The sequence below is a fragment of the Hemiscyllium ocellatum genome, chromosome 4 (genome assembly GCF_020745735.1).
Source record: "Hemiscyllium ocellatum isolate sHemOce1 chromosome 4, sHemOce1.pat.X.cur, whole genome shotgun sequence".
In the NCBI taxonomy this organism is placed as follows: domain Eukaryota; kingdom Metazoa; phylum Chordata; class Chondrichthyes; order Orectolobiformes; family Hemiscylliidae; genus Hemiscyllium; species Hemiscyllium ocellatum.
This window is the reverse complement of record NC_083404.1, coordinates 136,020,037-136,042,422: the sequence shown is the minus strand read 5'-3', so window position 1 is coordinate 136,042,422 and position 22,386 is coordinate 136,020,037. Positions and strand designations below refer to the sequence as shown.

The 22,386-nt window shown below is 41.6% G+C and overlaps 1 protein-coding gene across 1 annotated transcript in view; it reads right to left on the bottom strand.

Annotated features, from left to right (window-relative positions):
- b4galt6 (UDP-Gal:betaGlcNAc beta 1,4- galactosyltransferase, polypeptide 6) overlaps positions 1 to 21,775 on the bottom strand; it is a 67,770-nt gene extending 45,995 nt beyond the window's left edge. The window contains exon 1 of the mRNA XM_060823886.1: positions 21,132 to 21,775. Coding sequence (XP_060679869.1) covers positions 21,132 to 21,240 — 109 coding nt within the window. The 5' untranslated portion in view covers positions 21,241 to 21,775. The remainder of the gene's footprint in view (positions 1 to 21,131) is intronic.
- Between the last annotated feature and the right edge of the window lie 611 nt (positions 21,776 to 22,386).

Here is a 22,386-nt window from a genome sequence, read left to right as displayed (position 1 = left end):
CACCACAGACACCAAACCCCACATCTCCCCAAAATAAAGACCCTTATTTACCACCTATAAATAAGAACTCTCCACTTTTGACAGTGGCTTTTTATACATAAGCCTCCCCTCACTACCAGTGACTGCACTTTCTTCCATTCCTCTTAAAACCAGGTTTAAAACCACAATCTCTTTAAACTACGGACATCTAGCATCTTTGACTTTGTGGCCTTTCTTATCTATTTATTTCTCTGCTGAACACCTTGGGATGCTTTCAGAGTACAAATCAAAACAGTAGTCATGTAAAATGCAAGATGTTTAGATTGCTGTGTTACTTTCTGTCTTGAGTTAATCCACTATTCACTTCGCTATTCTTTCACCCTAAATAAACTACAAACGGTCTGAGAATCCACTGTTTATCCCTTCCTGTACCAAGTCCTATTCACGTATTATCCCTTCATCAGGTGACCTACACAGGCTCCCTGTCCTTTATACACCAATCTTGGCCTCAAAATTCTTCAATATTCTTGTCACATCCTATCTGCGGCATATACTTCAGCCTTATTTCCTATTCATAAAAATCCACTTTTCGGACTCCCAACTAATCTGCATCAATCTCTTCTTTAAATACAACTGCAGCTTAAAATTAGAAATTCTGCACAACTTGCTTCTTTCATCAGTTCATTCTTGAATTCTTGCTTTTTCTTGAGTCAATATAGCATTTTTTTAAAGTAATTGGACAAATTTTGTTCATTATCTTGGTTGGCAAATATATTTACAAATAATTACATGCACATTTGCCCATGATGTGAAAAAAATCTCAACAATTTGCACAGCCCCTCAGGATCTTATATATTTCATTCTTCTGAGCTCCAGTGAGAGAAGGCCAAAAACCTGCTTAACCTTACATAAGACAATGTGGAATATAAAGTTAACCTAGGAAATAATTACCAGGACAACTGTCATCAATTGTCATAAAATCCACCTGGTTTACAAACATCCTTTTGGGACGAATTCGGCTGTCCTTACCCAGTCTTGCCACATTTGATTCCAGACACACAGCAATGTGATTGACTCTTAACTGTGCTCTAAAACAGCCTAGCAAGCTATTCAGTTCAAGGGATCAACACCAAATGTCAGCCTGGCCTACGATGCCCAGATCCTGTGAAAAACAAAGAAACCAAAATCCTCATCCCAAAAATCAACCCACCATACCTTGCTTGAATGGTCTTCATTGCAGTTATATCTCTCCTTAACTGAAGAAACCTCAATCGTTCACAGTGCTCTAGGTGTGGTTTTACCAATGTCTTTTACATTTCTAACAAGAACATCCATTTTTAATACAAGCTAAGTACTGCAGATGCTAGAAATTTGAAATAAAAATACAAAGTGCTATAGAAACTCAGCAAGTCTGACAACATTTGTGGAGAGACAAACACAGTTAATGTTCCAAGTTCAGTCGAACTCCAAAAGAATCATACTGGACTCAGATTAACTGGGTCTTTTGACACAAAGGCAAAAGTGAGGACTGCAGCTGCTGGAAACCAGAGTTTAGACCAGAGTGGTACTGGAAAAGCACAGCAGGTCAGGCAGCATCCGAGGAGCAGGATAATCGACGTTTTGGACAAAAGCCCTTCATCAGCTTTTGCCCGAAATGTCGATTGCCCTGCTCCTCAGATGCTGCCGGACCTGCTGTACTTTTCCAGCAACATTCTGATCTCAACTTTTAACACAAATGCTGCCAGATCTGCTGAGTTTCTTCAAGCACTTTGCTTTTGTTTCCTTTCTTTATATTTAATCTCCTTTGCAATGACTGTAAACATTTGCCTTCCTAACTCTGTGTTGTACCTACGTGTCAACTTTCTGTAGTGCATATTAAATGACTCTCATATCCTTTTGTCTCCCAGTATTTTGTAAGTCGTCCATTGTTGTGGTTCTGTTCGCCGAGCTGGGAATTTGTGTTGCAGACATTTCGTCCCCTGTCTAGGTGACATCCTCAGTGCTTGGGAGCCTTCTGTGAAGTGCTTCTGTGATCTTTCCTCCGGCATTTGTAGTGGTTTGAACCTGCCGTTTCCAGTTGTCCGCTGCAGTGGTCAGTATATTGGGTCCAGGTCGATGTGCCTATTGATTGAGTCTGCGGATGAGTGCCATGCCATGTCAAACACAGAACAGCCAAGGCATTCCTAGAGGCATGGCACTCATCCACAGACTCAATCAATAAGCACATCGACCTGGACCCAATATACTGACCACTGCAGCGGACAACTGGAAACGGCAGGTTCAAACCACTACAAATGCCGGAGGAAAGATCACAGAAGCACTTCACAGGAGGCTCCCAAGCACGGAGGATGTCACCTAGACAGGGGATGAAATGTCTGCAACACAATTTCCCAGCTCGGCGAACAGAACCACAACAACGAGCACCCGAGCTACAAATCTTCTCAAACTTTGAAGTCGTCCATCACTTATTTGGTTTTTCTATTTCTCCTACTCAAATGGATAACCCCACACTAAGTCCATCTAATGCACTTTTGCCCACTTACTTAGCTTACATCCTTCTCAACTTGCTTTCCCATCCTTTTATTGCAGCCAAATGATATACTCTACTTTCATCTCATTAATATTGATTGAAAATAGTTGAGGTGTGGCCCCTACCAATTACAGTTTCCAACTTGGAAATGAACTACTTATCCCAAACTCAATTTCTAGGTAGTCTTACATTCACATTGACATATTATTCATAACTTGAGCCCTTACCTTATTGTTTGGCCTCGAAGATGATACCTTGTTAAGTGTGTTTTGAAAATGCAAATACAAGACAGATTGTGGCGTCCCTTCCTTCATTCACTTTTACTTATTACATCATAACATATTTGTCAAACAATTTTCCTTTCATAAAACTACATTTACTCTGGACTGTTTTTTGATTTTCTGAATGTCCTGCCACCCATAAAGAATAAATCCCAGCAATTTCCCCTAAATGACTAATAACTTCCTTTCTGTTTCTCTTAACATTTGTAATTTTGCAATGTATTGAATATTTCCAGAATCTCGAAAATTTTAGAATATGACTACAATGCATTTAAAGTCTCTGCAGGCACTTCTTTCATAACCTATGAAGCAGATCATCAAGTCCAGGTGACTCATCAGTTTTCAGTCCCAGAATCTTACTCCAGTGCCTGTGATTGTTTCATGTTCCTTCTTCCCTTATCTACTGTTATTGGGATGCTACTAGTACCTTTTGCAATGAAAATAAATGCAGAATACTTGTTCTAAATCTCCGTCAATTGCTTGTTAACCAATATTAAATTACCAGTCTCATCTTTTAAAAAGGCCAACTTTTACTTTATATAAAGTTTCACATGAACTTACAGAAACTCTTACTGTTTGTTTTTTCCTCAATAATCACCCTTTACAGAAACCAGCAACGTTCCCAATTTTTTTGGGCTACTATTCTCAGCAGTATTATACAAAACTCCTTTCATTTTCTTACTGAGTTTAGCATCCTTAGTTAACCACACATTTATCAAATCGATGCATTATTTCTCCAGACGGTTTGTTGAGAGTTATGAAATATCTCCTTAATGCCTGATATGAGTTTGCTACCATTTTACTTTTTAACATTTTTTCCAGTCCACATAGACCATCGTAAAGCAATGAAGACAAACGTTGGTCAATATTTAAGACACTAATAGCATCCCCACACTTCTCAGTTTCAAACAAAGTGAAATCCAGTAATGCTATGATCACCAGAGGATCCTTTGCTATAACATGGTTAATGCTTGCTTGTTACATCCAAAATAGCCTGTTCCCTGGTTGGTCTGTCACTATATAGCTCTTAGAAAGTGTTCAGAATACACGATGATCAAGTCTAGCTCAATTCAAATTCAAGTCCAAAATTATCTATAATTATTGCAATGCTTTTCTGTGAGTCCTCATTATTTCTTGATCTGTAATTTGCCTTGAAGTGTAGCTATTTTTAGGGTCCTTATGAACTCGTACTCTACTTCAAGAGGGCAGTGGATACAATTTAGGATAAAGGCAGAGACTGGCACTAATTAAAAAAAGAGTCAGACTAGATAATTTCCCTCGACTGAGCTGACCATCCAGAGCCACCCTCTCCATTTTTCATGTCCTTTTAAAGAGTCAAATTCCTTTGAAGGTCCAGTTTCTAGCCTTGATCACCTTGAAATGATGTCTCTTCAACAGCTATTCTCTCTTACTAGCTCTGAAAGCTTGTGGTCTCAAATAAATCTGATGGACTATAACCCAGTGTCAAGTGATTTTTGACTTTGTCCAACAGCTGTCACATCATTCCAACTTACTCTTATTTGTGTTACAAAACAGCTCATGCCAAAACACTGCACACATTCAAGATAAAATGCCTTCAATTCTGCCTTCTTAGCATTTTTCCTTATTCTGGCCTTATTTCCTCACATACTGTTCTGTTTGCATGTTTTACAACTTCCTGATATATTCTGGTTATCATTATCCAAACATGCATCTTACTGGCTGCAAAGACAGAAGATGGCTGTAGTAGCAAGGTCACCTCAGTCATTGTGGCATGATAGATCACTGAAATGAAGATCACGCAGGCAATGACATAAAGGTCCCCAAACTGAACAAAGGGTTATGGAGGCTGTTGGCAGATTTTCACTCAGAATAGTAATCACATGCTCATCAGTTACATCAGGTTTTGAATCAACGATAAGGCGAGGGTGAAAGAAATGTCTGAAAAACTGGGTCCTGCAAAGACTATGTGCCCTGACCACATTCCAGCAATAGTACTCGAGACTCCTGCTCGAGAACTAGCCTCTAGCCATGTTGTTCCAGTACAACTACACCAATGACATCTACCCAATATGACAGGAAATTGCTCAGCTATGTCCTGTCCATGAAAAGCAGGGCAAGTCCAACCCAACGTCAGTGCACCATTACTCGAATATCGATAAACAAAGTTATGGAACATATTGTTGATGATGTTATCAAGTAGCATTCGCTCAGCTATAATCTGTTCACGAATGTGAAGTTTCAGTTTCACCAAGGCCATTCTGGTCCTGGCATCATGACAGCCGCTGTTCAAATAGGGACAAAAGAACTGGATGACAAGGTGAGGGGAGAGCGACTGCTGGTGACATCAAGGCTGCATCTGAGAAAACATGGCCTCGAGGAGCCTGAACAATGGGGACTGGGGGAAAGCCCTTCACTGGTTACAGGCATACCTGTGATTGTGGTTGTTGGAAGTCAACTGTCTCCGTTGCAAATCATGCAGCCTCACTCAAGATGCTTGACACCACAAGATAGCTCACTTTTTGGTGCCACAGGGAAGCAAAGAGATAAAGAGCTTAAGACGACAATCTGCCCCTCAATGTCAGCAAAGTGAAGCTGGTCATCAATTTCAGGAGCAAAATGGAGGACACACCCCTGTCAGGATCAATGGTGTTGAGGTGGAGATTGTCAAGAGCTTCGAGTTCCTAGCAGGAAATATCACCAACCTGTCCTAGTCCATCTGTGTCGACATTACAATCAAGAAAGCACAGCAACCAGTTCCTCAGAAGGCCAACAAAACTGGCATGTTTACAATGACTCTTACCAATTTCATAAATGTACCATAGAAAGCATCCTATCCAGATGCATCACAGCTTAGTATGACAATTGGGAAGTGCTGATAAATCAGGGAGATTTTTGGAAGTCAGGCAGTGACGGGTTATTGTTTTTTTTCTCTTTTATATATTTTAAAATATCTTGGCTTTGATTTGATAAATTTCCGACTCGCTCCTGATGGGAGGGACTGAGAAGCTGAAGCTTAGACATAGATGGGGGAGACACATAACTGAGACGAGCAGAGTTGGAGGGGGGGTTGAATCCTAGCCTCTGGAATGAGTATCTCTCTTCTCGCTTCCCATCAAACAGAAACACCGGGATTCTCCTGAGGCAGATTTAGACACCTTTCTGTTCTGTTCTCTGGATTTAATATCAGAGGTTGTGCTGCTAGGGGTAACTGTCAGATTGAGGAAATTCAGACCAGCAGTGGGATCTTGCTATTCTTTTGGTGCTTTTTTAAAAAAATTATTTTTCATTAATTTCACTTCTGCCTCGGTCTCTCCCCTCTCCCACCCCGAGGAAATTTAATTCGGGAGCTGAAACCTAGGATGATGCAGAGACAAAAAGAAATAAATCATTCTGCTAGGAGGAATCCTCAGATGGGGTTGGGGGGGGGGGTATTATAATAAATCATCCCATCTTCTTGTTCATTACACACTGACAGGTAAAGAATTGAGATGCTCGGGCAGTCTCTGGGGTTTGCACCACAAGGGGACTTCCCACAGATTTCACTGCCTCCTCCTCTCTTTCTGCCTCCATATTCCTAGCTGTCTGTTCCTCTCAACTTTTGAAAAATCCCATCTCCCCATATCCTTCACTTCTCCCCCCACCCCCACATTCACCTCCTCGCATCTCTCCCCCTGACTCTCACCCCCTCCCCAGGGTTTTAAAGGAACTGTTTCATCGTTCAGTCTTTCCAATATCCAACCATCTCCATTCACTTCTCCCCACACCTTCTACTCTCCCTCTTGCTGCCCTATGGGATCTTGCTGTTCCTGCCTGAGGATCATTGTATTTACATTCCCACCTCCCATCACTCACTCTCGATGGTATTTCTCTGTCTGCTCATCCCTTCCTCGATTTCTCTGTCCTTTTGTCTCTTCCCCACTCTGTCCTCAACTGTTCTCTCTCTAGGCGCTCTCGCTCTCTCTCTCAGTGTTTCTTCTCTCTCTCTCTCTCTCTCTCTCTCTCTTTTTTCTTGTTCTCAATGGGATTTCTCCATCTTCTCACTGTCTGTCTCCATGGGATTTTTTTTTAAAATCTCTCTCTCTCCGTCTGTTCCCCCTAGCTTTTCTTTGCTGTCTCTCTGCCTGGGATCTTTGTCTCTACTCTCTCCGGCTCGCTCCCTGGCTGTTACTGTCTCTATCTGTCCTCTCTCTCCCCACTCAGGCTTTCAGATTCCGTGTCCCTGTTTCTTTCTCCCTTGTCTATCCTTCCATCTCTCTATCGGGTCTTTCTACTCCCCTCTATCCATCCCTGTTTTTCTCTCTTTCTGACACTGTCCTGCTCTGTTCCTTACCCTGGGAGGTAAAGATCTCTGCCTCTCGCTCTCTCCCCAGATTTTGTTCTTTCTCTGCATGCCTCTCTTTTTCTCTCTCTGGGGTCAGTCTCTGTATGCTTGTGCCTCTCCATCCCGTTGTTCTCTCTCACTGGGTTTTTCAGTCTCAGTTTGCCTGTGTCTTTCTATTCCTCTCACTCTCCCTTGAGGCAAATTTGGTATGAGCGCGAGAGTGAGGGGGCAGAGGTCTGAACAGTTATTAGAATGGAATCCTCCCTCGGTCTCTCTCTTAATCCCACCAGTTTTTCTCTCCTGTCTGTCTATCCCTCTTTTCTCCTCTGGAATACTGTCTGTCTCTCACAGTGTCTGTCCCCATCTCTCTCTGCTCCCCCACCCCCCTCCCTCCATCTCTCTCCCTCCCTTCTTCACTCCTTGTCTGTTCTTCTCTCTCCCTTCCTCTGTCTGTCCCTCCCTTTCTCTCTCCCTCCCTTTTACTGTCGAACCCGCTCTCTTCCTCTCCTTGTGTCTGCCTTTCTCTCTCCCCACCTCTCTCTCTCTATCCCTCCCCACCCCCACTTACCCTGTCTGACCCCCTGCCCCCTTCCCATCCCTCTCTACTCCCCACTTCCCTCAGTCTGTCCCACTCTCCATCCTTCCATTTGTCCCTCTGTCTCCCTTCCTCTCTCTATGTCCCACACTCATTCTCTGCCTCCCTCGATCAGCCCCTCTCTCCGCTTCCCTGCCTCATTGCCTGTCCCTCTCACTACCCCTTCCTCCCTCCCTCTGTCTGCCCCTCTGACACTCTCCCTCCCTCTGTCCCCCTCCCTCCCTCTGTCCCCCACACCCTCTCCATCTATTCCTCTCTACCTCTCGCCCCCTCCCCTAGGCCTGTTCTCATGAGGAGCATGGATAGGGTAAGTAGGCAAGGTCTTTTTCCCTGTGTGTGTGGGGGGTGTGGGGTGGGGGAGGAAAGAGAGTCCAGAACTACACAGGATAGGTTTAGAGTGAGAGAGGAAAGATTTAAAAGGGACCTAAGTGGCAACGTTTTCATGCAAAGGATGATGCGTATGTGGACTGAGCTGCCAGAGGAAGTAGTGGAGACTGATACAATTACAACATGTAAAAGGCATTTGGACGGGTACTTGAAAAGGAATGGTTAGAGGGATATGGGCCAAGTGCTGGCAAATGGGACAAGATTAATTTCAGATATCTGGTTGGTCTAGACTAGTTTCTGAAGAGACTGTTTTTCTCTATAACCTTGGGCGGAGGCCCAAGACCACAAAAAATTGTAGAGTTGTGGATGCAGTCCAGTCCATCACGCAGACCAGCATTCCTTCAATTGACTCCATCTATTCTTCCCACTGCCTCAGGAAAGCAGCCAACATAATCTAAGACCTTCCCACCTCTATTATATTCTCTTCCATTCTCTTTCATTGGGCAGAAGATATAAAAGTTTAAAAACACGCACCAACAGCTTCTTCCCCACTGTTATCAGACTTACCAATGAACCTCTGGTATACTAGAATTGATTTTTCTTTGCAACTTCTGTTGCTGTAACATTATATTCTACATTCTATTCTATTACTCTGATACATTTGCATAAGACATGATTTGTCCGGTTTGCACACAAAATAATACTTTTCACTGTATCTTGGTACATGTGGTAATAATGGATCAAATCAAACACATACACCTTCCCTCCAACACTGATGCTCACTAGATCGGTGTGTACCCTCTACGAGATGCACTGCAGCAACTCACCAAGGTCCTTGCAACATTACCTTTCTTACACACCTCTCAGAAAGACAATGGTAGCAGATACAAAGTAATGCCATTGCCTGCAAGATTCTCCCCAACCCACACAATATCCTGACTTGGAAATTAATTGCCGTTCTTTTACTGTCACTGGATGAACGTCCTGGAGCTCCCTTCCTAATTTCTATGTGGGTGCATTAAACCACATTGACTGCAGAAGTCTGCTCACGAATAATCAGAAATGAACAATATATCCTAACCTGGTCAACATCCATATCGCATGAAAGAATAATTTAAAAAGTCCTTCCCCATGTGGCCAAAGATCTCTGGATTGAGAAATAGTCTGTTCAGTCATACAAAAATCCGTTAGTGAACAACAAACTCAAATCAAGGGACAGCTGATTAGTTGATACTCTATGAATTGAAAACCATGGTTCTATCATCAATCTGGAGTCAGGCATTCAAGTCTTTGATTTATTTACCTCATGTCAAGCTGCTCAAAAGACTTACCTTTAATCTTTTGCCTTTCAATTTAGCCCTTAGCTTATTACACGCCCATAGCGGGCGCACTCTTATCCTTACATACAGATAAGGAAGGACACCACCACCTCAACTGGGACAACACATCCATTCTAGGACAAGCCAAACAGAGGTACGCACAAGAATTCCTAGAAGCATGGCATTCCAAGAGAACTCTACCAACAAACACATTGACTTGGACAATATTTACCACCCCCTGGAAATGACATCACCACAGGAAATTATGTCACCAACCCAAGGAAACCCAAACAAACATAAACAGAAAGCGGGAAACATGAGCAGTGCTTCATCCAGAGACTCACTGAAGATGTTACCTAGTATGACGACGAAACGTCTGAAAATGGCCCTTCCAGCTCAGCAAGCAAACCTACACCCAGAACCTCAACCTGAGCTACAAATCTTCTTAAAACTTGCGGACACACTTTCTAAGCCTTACCTACATTATCATTGAGATGGACATTGATCACAATAACAGGATTCTTTCCCTCATACTCCAAGTTCCTCTCTAACCTAAAGGGCACTTTCACACCCTTTGGATTTATATCCTCAGCTGCAGAGGGCAGCATTTATACTCCTAACAATATTCTCCCTTATAATTTCCCTTTTGCACCTCTGCAACTCTTCCAAACAGAACTCTCAGTACCTTGGTGCTGTGGTTAGTTTGCTCATTGTCACTACATCCCTTGCTCTCATCCACAAAAGTGGAGGTGCCGGTGTTGGACTGGGGGAGACAGGATCAGAAGTCAGATGACAACAGTTTATAGTCCAACAGGTTTATTTGAAATCACAAGTTTTTGGAGTGTTGCCTCTTCATCAGGTGAAGTGAGAGAGAAGCACACAGGCACAGAATTTATAGGCAGAGAGATCAAGAGATCACACAAGTAGATTGCCTACAGGCTGAATAATAGGTCTCTGCAGGAGACCAACAGCGAGTGTCACAATGTGTCAGACCAGGCAACAATCACCAGACAGAAATGTTAGGGAACATTTCAATGGTCAAGGACATTCAGCCTCCGATCTTCGGGTAAGCATCCAAGTCAGCCTCCAAGATACAGAACAATGCAGAATCGCTGAGCAGAAACTGATAGCTAAGTACCGTACTCATGAAGGCATCCTCAAATGTGATCTTGGGTTCACGCCATGCTACGAGACCCCACCACACTGTTTTGTATCTGTAAAATCTTCATGGGAGACTGGTTTTCAAAGTCAGATCTCATGGAATATAGGGAGAACTAGTAATTTGGGTATAGAACTGGCTCAAAGGTAGAAGACAGAGGGTGATGGTGGTGGAGGATTGTTTTTCAGACTGGAGGCCTGTGACCAGTGGAGTGCCACAAGGATTGGTGCTGGGTCCACTACTTTTCATAATTTATATAAATGATTTGGGTGAGAGCATAAGAGGTATAGTAAACAAGTTAGCAGATGATACCAAATTGGATGTGTAGTAGACAGCGAAGAAGGTTATCTCAAATTACAACAGGATCTTGACCAGGTGGGCCAACGGGCTGAGAAATGGCAGATGGAGTTTAATTTGGAGAAATGTGAGGTGATGCATTTTGGGAAAGCAAATCTTAGCAGGACTTATACAAGGTCCTAGGGAAGGTCCTAGGGAGCGTTGCTGAACAAAGAGATCTTGGAGTGCAAGTTCATTGCTTCTTGAAAGTGGAGCCACAGGTAGATAGGATAGTGAAGGTGCAGTTTGGTATGCTTTCTTTTATTGGTCAGAGTATAGAGTACAGGATTTGGGAGGTCATGTTGCGGCTGTACAGGACATTGGTGAGGCCACTGTTGGAATATTGCATGCAATTCTGGTCTCCTTCCTATCGGAAAGATGTTGTGAAACTTGAAAGGGTTCAGAAAAGACTTACAAGGATTTTGCCACGGTTGGAGAATTTGAGTTATAGGGAGATGTCGAATAGGCTAGCGCTGTTTTCCCTGGAGCATCGGAGGGATGACCTTATGGAGGGTTATAAAATCAGGAGGGTCATGGATAGGATAAATAGACAAAGTCTTTTCCCTGGGTGGGGATGTCCAGAACTAGAGGCCATAGGTTTAGGCTGAGAGGGGGAAGATATAAAAATGACCTAAGGGGCAACTTTTTCACACAGAGGGTGGTACGTGCATGGAATGAGCTGCCAGAGGATGTGGTGGAGGCTGGTACAATTGCAACATTTAAAAGGCATCTTGATGGGTATATGAATAGGAAGTGTTGGGAGGGATATGGGCCGGGTGCTGGCAGGTGGGACTAGATTGGGTTGGGATATTTAGTTGGCATGGACAAGATGGACTGAAGGGTCTGTTTCCATACTATACATATCTATGACTCTATGACTCATCCACAAAAACCTAATGCAGCTTGGCATTTGCCAAGGCTCCTTCATTGCTATATTTGGGTCTCCTCACTTAGAATATGTCCTCATCCATGGATCACATCTAAAATACTTCACTTGAGGGATGTGACTGCCTCCTAGCTAAGTGTCCAAGTCACCATCTTCCTCGCTGATTTCAGTTCTTCAACACAAGACAACACACTGCATAATGGAAACAGACAGTCGTTAGGATTTTCCCTGTGGGTTTATAAACCCTATTATGATAACAACAGAATTTCTCTGCTGGGCACTTGAAACATTGAAAGGACACAGATCAAAGGCTAGAAATAACCAAATGTTAGAAAGATGATACTGAGATGAGTAGATTTTCAAATTATTTCAACAAAGCGAAGTGTCCATAATTTCTCTTATAAATTGAATTAAATAGTCATTTGAAAAATAGGGAAATTAAAGGGAAGCTAGAAAGCAAAAAAGAGTGGACTTTACCAAATGACCCGCCTTTCCTCCAATCTAGGGTTGATGGATCAGTTAAACTTGCATCTGAAATACTGTATTAAACAAATATACTCTTCAATGACACCCACTCCCCCAACCAACACAGACAGACACAAAGTAAGTGGGGGATGTAGTATCCAATTACACAGCATTACTGGCGAGCATGATTACACTACTTGGAACTATTGTGATACCATAGATGAAACAGCCAACAATAGGGAAGATGCAAAAGAGGTTGAGTACCAATAACACACTTTAGAAACTTGAAAGAGAAACCATAAGCTGGAATGAAGTAGGAGTAAAAAGCTGAAGAGGCAAATAGTGAACTTGTTAAAAGCAATAGTCAGTGAACACTGAGCCAAACATTGATGGTTAAGCCTCTGACAATGGAACAAAATTAGGTATCTGGAGGTGGCCAGGGTGGGGATAAACACAACATTTGGTGAGGGCTCAAATACAGGATTGGTCAGGCAGCCAAAAACAGAGGGGAACTTGGAACCACAAATAACTGAACACATGAAAAGTGCAGCACTTTTTAGAAAGTGATCCATTTGTGGAGTAAGAGTATTGCTGGATAAGCCAGTGTTTATTGTCTATTCCTAATGATGCAGTAATCTGCCACCTTCAATTGCTGCGGCTTTTGAGGTGTGGGAACACTAACAATGCTAATGGTAGGAAAAGAATTTCAGAATTTTGACTCGATATAGCAAAGGGACATAATATTGCTCCAAGTCAGGATGGTTGGGGATTTGGAGGACGAGAACTTTTTTAGATTACTTACATTAGATTACTTACAGTGTGGAAACTGTGGGAGGAAAGCGGAGCAGCCAGAGGAAATCCACGCAGACACGGAGAGAAATCTCCACACAGTCAGTCAGTCACCTGAGACGGGAACTGAACCCGGGTCTCTGGCGCTGTGAGGCAGCAGTGCTAACCACTGTGCCACCATGCCGCCCAACTTGTAGGTGCCCATACCTTTTAAGGTAGAAGAGGTTGCAGGTTTGGAATGTACTGTCAAAAAAAAACCTCACTAACTTACTTCTATTTATTTTGTAACCCAAGATATTAATAGTGGGGTATTCAGAGATAACGCCAATGAATGTTGAAAGTTGATGGTTACATCCTTTCTTTGGAAAATGGTCATTGCCTGGCTATCAAACAAGTATGAAGTGTCAAAAATGGTGCTGGACATTGTGCAATCATCAGTGAACATCCTAGTTCTCACTTGATGGAGGAAGGTGCTGATGAAGCAGTTGAAGATGTTTGTGATTAGGACACTACCATCAGGAATTTCTCCAGGAATGTCCATGAGATGACTGACCTCCAACATTCACAATTAATTTCTTTTGTGCTTGGAATAACTTCAACCAGCAATTCCTATTGACTCCAGTTTTGCTGGGACTCTTAGGTACCACACTGTCAGGGCAATCAGTTGTTGTCTCAGTTCATTAGTCCACATGTAAACCCATGCTATATTGAGGTCAATGAGCTAAATAACCTTGGTGTTCACAAACTGAGCATCACTGATCAGGTCATTCGTTTGTAAGTGCTGCTTGATAGGAATGTCAATGATCTTTTTCATCACTTTACTAATGATAAAGACTAAACCGCTATATTGGTGATTGGCCAAGTTCATCTTGATTTTTGTAGACAGTACATACCTGGGCAAATTTGTACATTATTATTTAAATGCCTGTGTTGCAGCTTTTTGGGAATAGATTGGCTAAGGATGCAGCTAGTAATGGAGAACAAGTCTTTGCTAATAATGATGGAATGTTGTCAGGAATGTTTAGTATCCATTGATTTCAGCTGTCTCTTGAGTAAATCACGTTGGCTGAAGTCGACAGTGATGCTGGGAACCACAAATAGAGGCAAAATGCATCATCCACTGAAAATGCTTTGCAGATGGATGCAATTAGCTCAGCCTTTTCTTTTGTATTGATGTACTGCATTCTCTCATAATAGAAAATGGGGATATCTGTGCAGCATCCAGTGCTGGGGATTGGTTAATTGCCCACCATCATTCATAACTGGATGTAGCAGGACTGCAGAGCGAGCTTAGATCTGATCCATTGGTTGCGAGAATGCTTAATCCTGTCTATTGCGTGTTGCATTTGTTTTTATCATGCAAGTATGTGTAGCTTCACTAGGTAGGAGAAAGTGAGGTTTGCAGATGCTGGAGATCAGAGCTGAAAATGTGTTGCTGGAAAAGCGCAGGTCAAGCAGCATCCAAGGAACAGGAGATTCGACATTTCGGGCATAAGCCCTTCTTCATTCCTGAAGAAGGGCTTATGCCCGAAATGTCGAATCTCCTGTTCCTTGGATACTGCTTGACCTGCTGTGCTTTTCCAGCAACACATTTTCAGCTAGCTTCACTAGGTAGCCCCACTATCCGAAACTAGAGTGTGATCCCAGGAAACCTTTCAGAAGCCGGAAAAGGCGTAAAGCGAAGATGTATTATTTAAATGGGAAAGAGTATCGCTATTTATCGTAAAAGCAAAAATCCTCTTCAGATTTGCAAAAACAGGTACTAATGTAGGTCTTTCATAAAAATGAAGTTGCATAAAGTGAATGCTTGAAAAGTGGGGATACCTGTATGTCTGGTCTGTCCTGACATACCCTCCTTCACTCTTCAGTGAACCAGGATTGATTTCCTGGTTTGACATTAGAGTGAGGGAAATAATAGGCCCACAAGGTTGCAGATTGTGGCTAAATACAACTCTACTGATGATTGGATGACAAATCTGTTCAAAGTATGTTCCTTTTGGCAGTACCAAAAATCTCAATGTGAAGGCAGGACTACATTTCTAGAAGGAGGTGGTCACTCCTATCAATGCAGCCTCAGATGGATACATCGGTGACAGAGAGATTGGGGATCATACAGTCAAGTAGATTTTTGTCTCTTAATGGTTCCCTCATCACATACTGTAGCTCCAGTATAGCAATAATGTATTTTAGGACTTGACTGGCTCAGTCACTAGTGGTGAAACCGAGCTACTCTTGCTGATAGACTTTGAAATCCCCACCCAGAGTACATACTGCATCCTTTCCACCTTCAGCATCTCTACTTTCAATGTAGAAGTGTACCGATTCATCAACCAAAGGGAAACAGCAAGTGATAATCAATATGAGTCTTCCTTACCCACAGCCTGATGTCATTAGACTTAATGAGATTCAAAGACAATTTTGAGAACACCCAGGGCAAAAGATTGCTGGCATCTGGTGAGTCTGGACATTATTGAAGATAGTAATGGTGTTGTTATAGTCATACCTACCAAACCACACATTTCAGACAATGTTGAGCAACAGCCTAATCAGTTTGCAGGACAGCTCTCCCAAATATAGCACAAGCCCTGAGGTAGGAAGGTTTTTGCAGGATCTGTGTTCACTACTGTCATTTCCAGTGTTTGGGTGACCTATCTAGTTTCAGTCCTTTGACTCTGAACTGGTATGCTAAAACTAAGTGACTTGTTAGGCCACTTCAGAGTGCAATTAAGAGCTGACTACATTGCTAAGGGCATGAGGTCACATGCAGGTCAGGTCAGGTAAGACAGACACTTTCCTCCATGAAGGACATTAGTGATTAGAAGTTATGGTAGCTTTTAATTCCAGATTTTTTGTCAAAATCAAGTTTCACCATCCACCATGGTGGGATTTCAGCCCAGGTCCCAGTGCATTACCACTACCTCCCCTTAATAGCTGGTAAATAGATTGCAAAGGTTTCAGAAAGAAAGAAACCTATGAGTCCCTTGCATTTGATATAAAACATTACATGACAAAATTTAGAAGTGGGAGTTTGAAGGCTGTTGTTTATGACAAAACAACAGAGAAGTTGGGGTTTTGTTCATGCCTTTCAAAATAGTATCAGCTGGCTTAAATTTTACAGAACAGAAAAAAGAAAAATCAATGTTCCCGCAAAATTCAGAGGCAAGCTGGATTTACATGCACGTTTACTCATTTCAATGATTAAAATACAGGTTCAATTATGGACTGAACATCACAGAACTTATATTTTTCAAGATTATGCATGATTTAAAGAATCCAAGAACTGTTAAAGCAATGTTCTCGAAATGAATAGGCCATTCAGCAAGTTAGAATTAAGAGAATCAGCTTCAAAAAAGTGAAAACATGTTTAGGCTTTGAGCCTCCATTAGTAAATGCCGAAGAAACAAATTTAACAAAATGTATCTAGATCAAGAGTTATCATCAAAAAGAATCGTGAAGGCATTGGGACACCCGTAACAATATTGCAAATAGAAAAAAAATATATTTTTAACAATGTTAGTAGGTCTTGTTAAGGCAGTGTATTTGAAACATTGGAATCTTAGATACATTCAAGCTCAAGAGAACATTGACATACAATGTGGCAATTATAAGAATATGAGATTCAAATTACTGAGCTGTTTTTAAGTTAGACAACCATACCAGAGTTAACCAAAGCATAACAGAGGCACGTAATCCAAAATAAATTTAGATAATGCTGGACCAACACAATGACTCAGGCAGTATTTAAAATAGAAGATGGGATAACACTTCAGACAAGATCTTTCAACACATCCAAATTATGAGTCATCCCAAAATATTAACATTTCAACCCAATGAGCAATTGGAATGGCAATGGCTTAGATATGCAAAATGCATGGATAACTATGGAATAAATACATGGAAATTCATAGGTTGTTTAAATTAAGTTGTAAACAGTCAGAAACATATCCATAAAAATTTAACAGTCTCAACTGAGCTTTAAGATGTTCTGCTGCAGCAGCAGTTAATGGCCTCCTTCAAAGAAAATAAATTATTGATTATCATTTCTAATACTTCAAACTTTTGTAAACTGGCATGATCAAGGATTTTTTTTCTCCATATTGTTTGTTGCAGCAGCTAAAATGAAAAGAATGAATCTGCATTTATTTCATAAAATATCCTGAACAGGAACAGACCATTCAGTCTAACCTGCTCAGCTCCACTTAAAACCTTCCCATTTTTTCCTGTCTAAAAACATTATCATAACCTCATTTTCCCATCTCTCTCTCTTATGCTCATCTAGCTTGCCCCTAAATACATTCAACCATGTTCTGTCATAGTAAGTCCTACATTACCATTATTCTTTGCTGTAAGTAGCTCCTAAATTTCAACTAGATTTCTTGTTGAATATCTTACATTGATGTCTCCAGTATGGTCTGACCAACAAGTAGAAATATTCCTTGTATCCACTATATCAAAAATATTCATAAGTTTAAAGATATGTCTTGGTCATCCTGAACAATCTTTGCTCCCATGAAAAACAAAGATACAAATTCCTCAATATCTGAAACCATCACATTTCTGGCAGCCACCTTGTAAATTCCTCCACGCTGTACCTTTACTTTCCTTTGATAATCTCAAGATATCCAAAAGCATTTTACAGCCAGTGGTTTATTTTTGAAGTGTGGTCACTGTCATAATGCAGGAAAACAACAGCCATATTACATACAGCAAGAAACCCCAAACAGATCATGACTACATAATCTGTGTTTAATAATGACAGTTGAGGCATAAATGAGAGTCTAGGTGTAGGGAAAAAAAAATTCACTTACTCTTTTCAAAAGGACCATGGGATTTTCGCACTGATCTGAAAAAGCAGACTGTGTACAATGGCACATCCAAAATATGATTTCTCTGACAATACTGCATTCTCTTAGTATGGTATTGATTGTCTGTCTAGATTTAAAGTCATAATATTCTGACTCAAATATTGAGTGCCATCACTGAATCCCAGTTAATATGTCATGAAGAAGGTGTGTTTCACCTCTATTTATCTTTGCACTTTGAAACTCCATAGCAAGTCAAAGATTTAAATACAGTTGCATACTCAAGGTCCATACTCCAGCCTGGGCATCAGACCTGAATTGTATTAAAAAAGAAGCCTCAGATCATTTTCTTTTCTCAATAAAGTGAATAATTTTTAAAACATTTAAAACTATTGGACAAATCACACAAGTTATTCATCCAAATTAGGCTTTTAGTCACTCTTAGTGAAAATGCATATTCTTGAGATGACTATGATGCATACCACTTGTTTCTGCAGTACAGTTTAGTAGTGCATTAGAATGAGATAAGGTGTTTGGAAAATGGCAAGACTATTAACAAATTCAAAAATATTAAAATGTATAGAAACAAATTAATTGAAGAAAAAAATTATTCTGTTATTGAAGTGCAAGTCAGTCCTACTTTATAAAGTGGGAACGCCAGAGTCCAAATTTGCACACTCTCCTCTAAGCTGTAAACACATTACCACAATAATACCTCATTTCTGTCATAGCAATAAGTTGGCCATTTTCCACTTGATGATTTCCTCTGTAGAACCAAAGTTAAGGGCTGAGCAGTTTACAAGTAAAAAACCAGCAGTCATAGGCCATAACAGTTTCAACCATACAGGAAGGAGAGCAGGGAAATGACATTTTCAGGCAAAGTTTAGTGCGTTCATAATTGGAACCAGCAAGTATTACTCTGGATTACTCCCAGTCCCACAGATAAGTGAGTTTACAACAAAGAACAGAAAGCACAGGAACAAACCATTCAGCCCACCAAACCTGTGATGACACAGGACACATTTCTAAATTTAAGAACCTTTTGCCTCTATGTGGTCTGTATCCCTCTATTCCCTGCCTATTCATGTATATATTAAGATACCTCTTCAATGCTGCTATTGAATCTGCTTCTATCGCCTACTCTGGCAGTACATTCTAGGCACTTACCACTCTCAGTGTAAAAGAACCTGCCTCCCATCTCCTTCAAACCTTCCCCTTTTTAACTTAAAATGTATTTCAACTACTAATTGACATTACTATCCTGGGAAAAAGATTCCAAATATCCATTCTATCCTTGCACCTCAATTTGGAAATCTCTGAGGTCGCCCTTCAGCCTTCAATGTTGAAATGAAAACAAACCAAGTTTGTCCAATTTCTCCCTCAAAGCCAGACAACATCATACTCAACCTTTTCTGTTAGAGTAGTGTATATAAAGAAGTCATGTGGGAGGGAGACGCAAATCGCCAATACCAAATCCTATGCATTTAGGAATTCAGAGAAAATTAAGCGTGGCAACTGCAGAAACACTAGCAACCTTCCAAATCCATTATCTCTAAAATACAGATGGTCAATTACAGCAAATACATGGGAACAACACCACATGCAAGTTCCCCTCCAAACTACTCACTATCCTAACTTGGAAATATATTGCCGCTCTTTTAGTATCAAGGGGTCAACATCTTGGAACTTTGTTTCTAACAATATTCTAACATTACACACCAAATGTACTGCAGCGGTTCAAGGAGGCAGTTCACCACCACCTTCTCATTCGTAGCTAAGGATGAGCAATACAGATCAGCCATGTCAGCAACACAGAGCCCATGAAAATGGAAGGGGCGACCAATAAGCCCTGCATTTAAAGGCTAGTCACTTTAACCATATTCACTGGAAAGCTTTTGAGAAGTGATAATATGATCTAGATTAATACACTTGAACAAAGCATACTAATTAAAGAAAACCAGCACAGACCTGTTAAAGGCAAGTCATGCTAAAATAAATTTGCTTCAGTTTTTTTAAAGTGATCTAACAGAGTTTGAGAGTAATCCTGTTTGTATGTGGACTCCCAAAAGGCACTTGATACAATGCCACACAGACTTACGAACAAAGGTAGATTTGGAATAAATGTGACAGTAGAACACAAATACAAATTAGCTGAATGACGGCAAAGAGTTGTGGTGACCATGACAGAAGCAAGGTATCTGCCAAAGGCAGACTTAATTGTGACTTTCAAAGGGGAAATTAGACAATTACAGAAATGGAAACGAATTGCAGGGTTATGGAGAGAAAATCATGGGTGGCTGTGAAGATGTGGAACTAGCTGAAAATGTGTTGCTGGTCAAAGCACAGCAGGCCAGGCAGCATCTCAGGAATAGATGCTGCCTGGCCTGCTGTGCTTTGACCAGCAACACATTTTCAGCTGTGATCTCCAGCATCTGCAGACCTCATTTTTTACTCGAAGATGTGGAACTAACTGAGTTGCACTTGCAGAGTGTTAATACAGTTTACAATGGGCCAAATGGCTTCCTTCTGTGATGTAACTGTTCTATGATTCTAGATACACAAAAAGGTGCATATACTGCAGTATGAGCATAAATCAAAAGTGCCATTTTGGAATACATCAGGCTCACTTGCAATGCCAATTGGAAGCAGTGCTAGTCATTGTGAAGAAGAGTTTTGTAAAATTTTAATACTCAGCGAAGCACAAAACCTGCAGTGATAACATAGCAACGCTGCTAGAACTTAAAATAAACTAACCTACACATAGAAATTGTATAATCAAAATACATGCTCAGCATTTGACAATTCTCTCGATTGATTAATAAGAATACTAAAAAAAAGGTAATGCTACAAAAAGTCAAATACTGTCATGTCGATTCATTGCTGTTTACAGGTGAGTTTGTTCTGGTCTTCAATCATTAAGAATCGCCACAATTTCTGCAATTTCATGTCGCAGCTGGATACAAATAAAATCATGTGTTTCCCCTATAATACAGCGCAACATTTAGCAACCTTCAACACCAACCATGTACTTACTCTACACGGGATTGCGAGCATGATGAATTGCAGAGTAACACGAAACTGGCAACAAAACGGCAACCGAGGACGTTCAGTGAAAATCGACTATTAGTAATTATTTATAACAAGCATGCAGCAAAATTTCTGATTTACAGCATCCGCGGTTCTTTCGGGGTTTTATGCAGCAACATTTCAGGGTTAACTTCCACTCTCAATTGCCTTGTAGGAAAGAAATAACTCAATTTGGATTTTTCTAAAAAAAAGAGCAAATATAATCGAGGGGAAACAGGACAGCTAACACCTGCTTCCCATTCAGCACATAAACATTTCAACTCAATCTCTTACCTATTCCAGGTGCCACATAGATAAAGTACAAGCATGATGAAGACAGGGAGAAGAAGAAGATGAAGGCGAAGAAGGAACGGTTGGAAATCCGCAATACTCTCTTCAACATCCTGATGACTATTTTTTGTTTTCAGTTTGGGGGAGGGAGGGGGGGGGGAAGTAAGACGAGAGGCATAAACTAAAAATAAATCCCCCTTTACCCCTCCACTCCCTCAAAACAATCAAATTGGGTTTTTTTTTTAAAAAAAAGATGGGGAAGTAGCAAGGTAATCTTTTTTTAGAATTTCTGTTACATCAAAATAAACACATGCACCGTGAAATAAAAAGTGGCAGGCTGGGGGAAAGAGTTAAAAATGCAGAAAATGCGAACTGTCTGCAAGAGACAGCAGGATCTCCATCCTGCTTCTACCCTCAAGTCAGTCAGGCTAATGGAGGAGGTGGGTGGGGGGGAAGATTCACTGGAGATATTCCCCCCCTACCCTCCCCCCTATAAAAAAAATCAACCCCTTTTCCAATGTACAACCATCGAGGATTTTTTTTGTGTGTGGGATTGGGGGTGGTGGTAGGTTTAAAAAAACACTTCCTCTTCCGCCCTTTCCTGACGCCGATTCCTTGTGGTCGTGGTGTGGTTAAAGGGGTGGTTGGATGTGTTGTGTCTGTGTGTGTGTGATCAAAGGGTGGAGTAGAGATGGTGGGTGGGGGGGGGATGGGGAGAATGGATGGAGTGTGGGTGGGATGGGGGAGGGGCGGCGGTGGGCGGAGGAGGGAAAGACCGAGAGAGTTGAGGGGGCGGGGTGGAGCACAAAGGAGGCGGGGCGGAGGAAGCTGGTCGCCATGGCGATCGGATGGGCCAATGATCTCACAGAGCAATCGCGAGCCCGCCCTTCACCACCCCCCCCCCCCCAACCCTCCTCGCCGGGCGCGTGCTGACGTCGGAGGCCGTTGGTTTTCGGTTGGGTTTTGAATGGAGCGGCGCGCGCTGGGAGGAGGGTGGGGCGTGTGGTGCGAGTCCCGTGTGCCGAACGTGGTGACGTAAAGACTGGGGGAGGGGGCGTGCAGTCCCCTTCGTCATGACTTGGCGGCATTGCGCTGGGGTGGACCAAGTTAAAAATCACACAACACCAGGTTAGAGTCCAACAGGTTTAATTGGAAGCACAGTAGCTTTCTGAGCGATACTCCTTCATCAGGTGATTGTGGAGGGCTCAATCCTAACACAGAATTTATAGCAAAACTTTACAGTGTGATGTAACTTCAA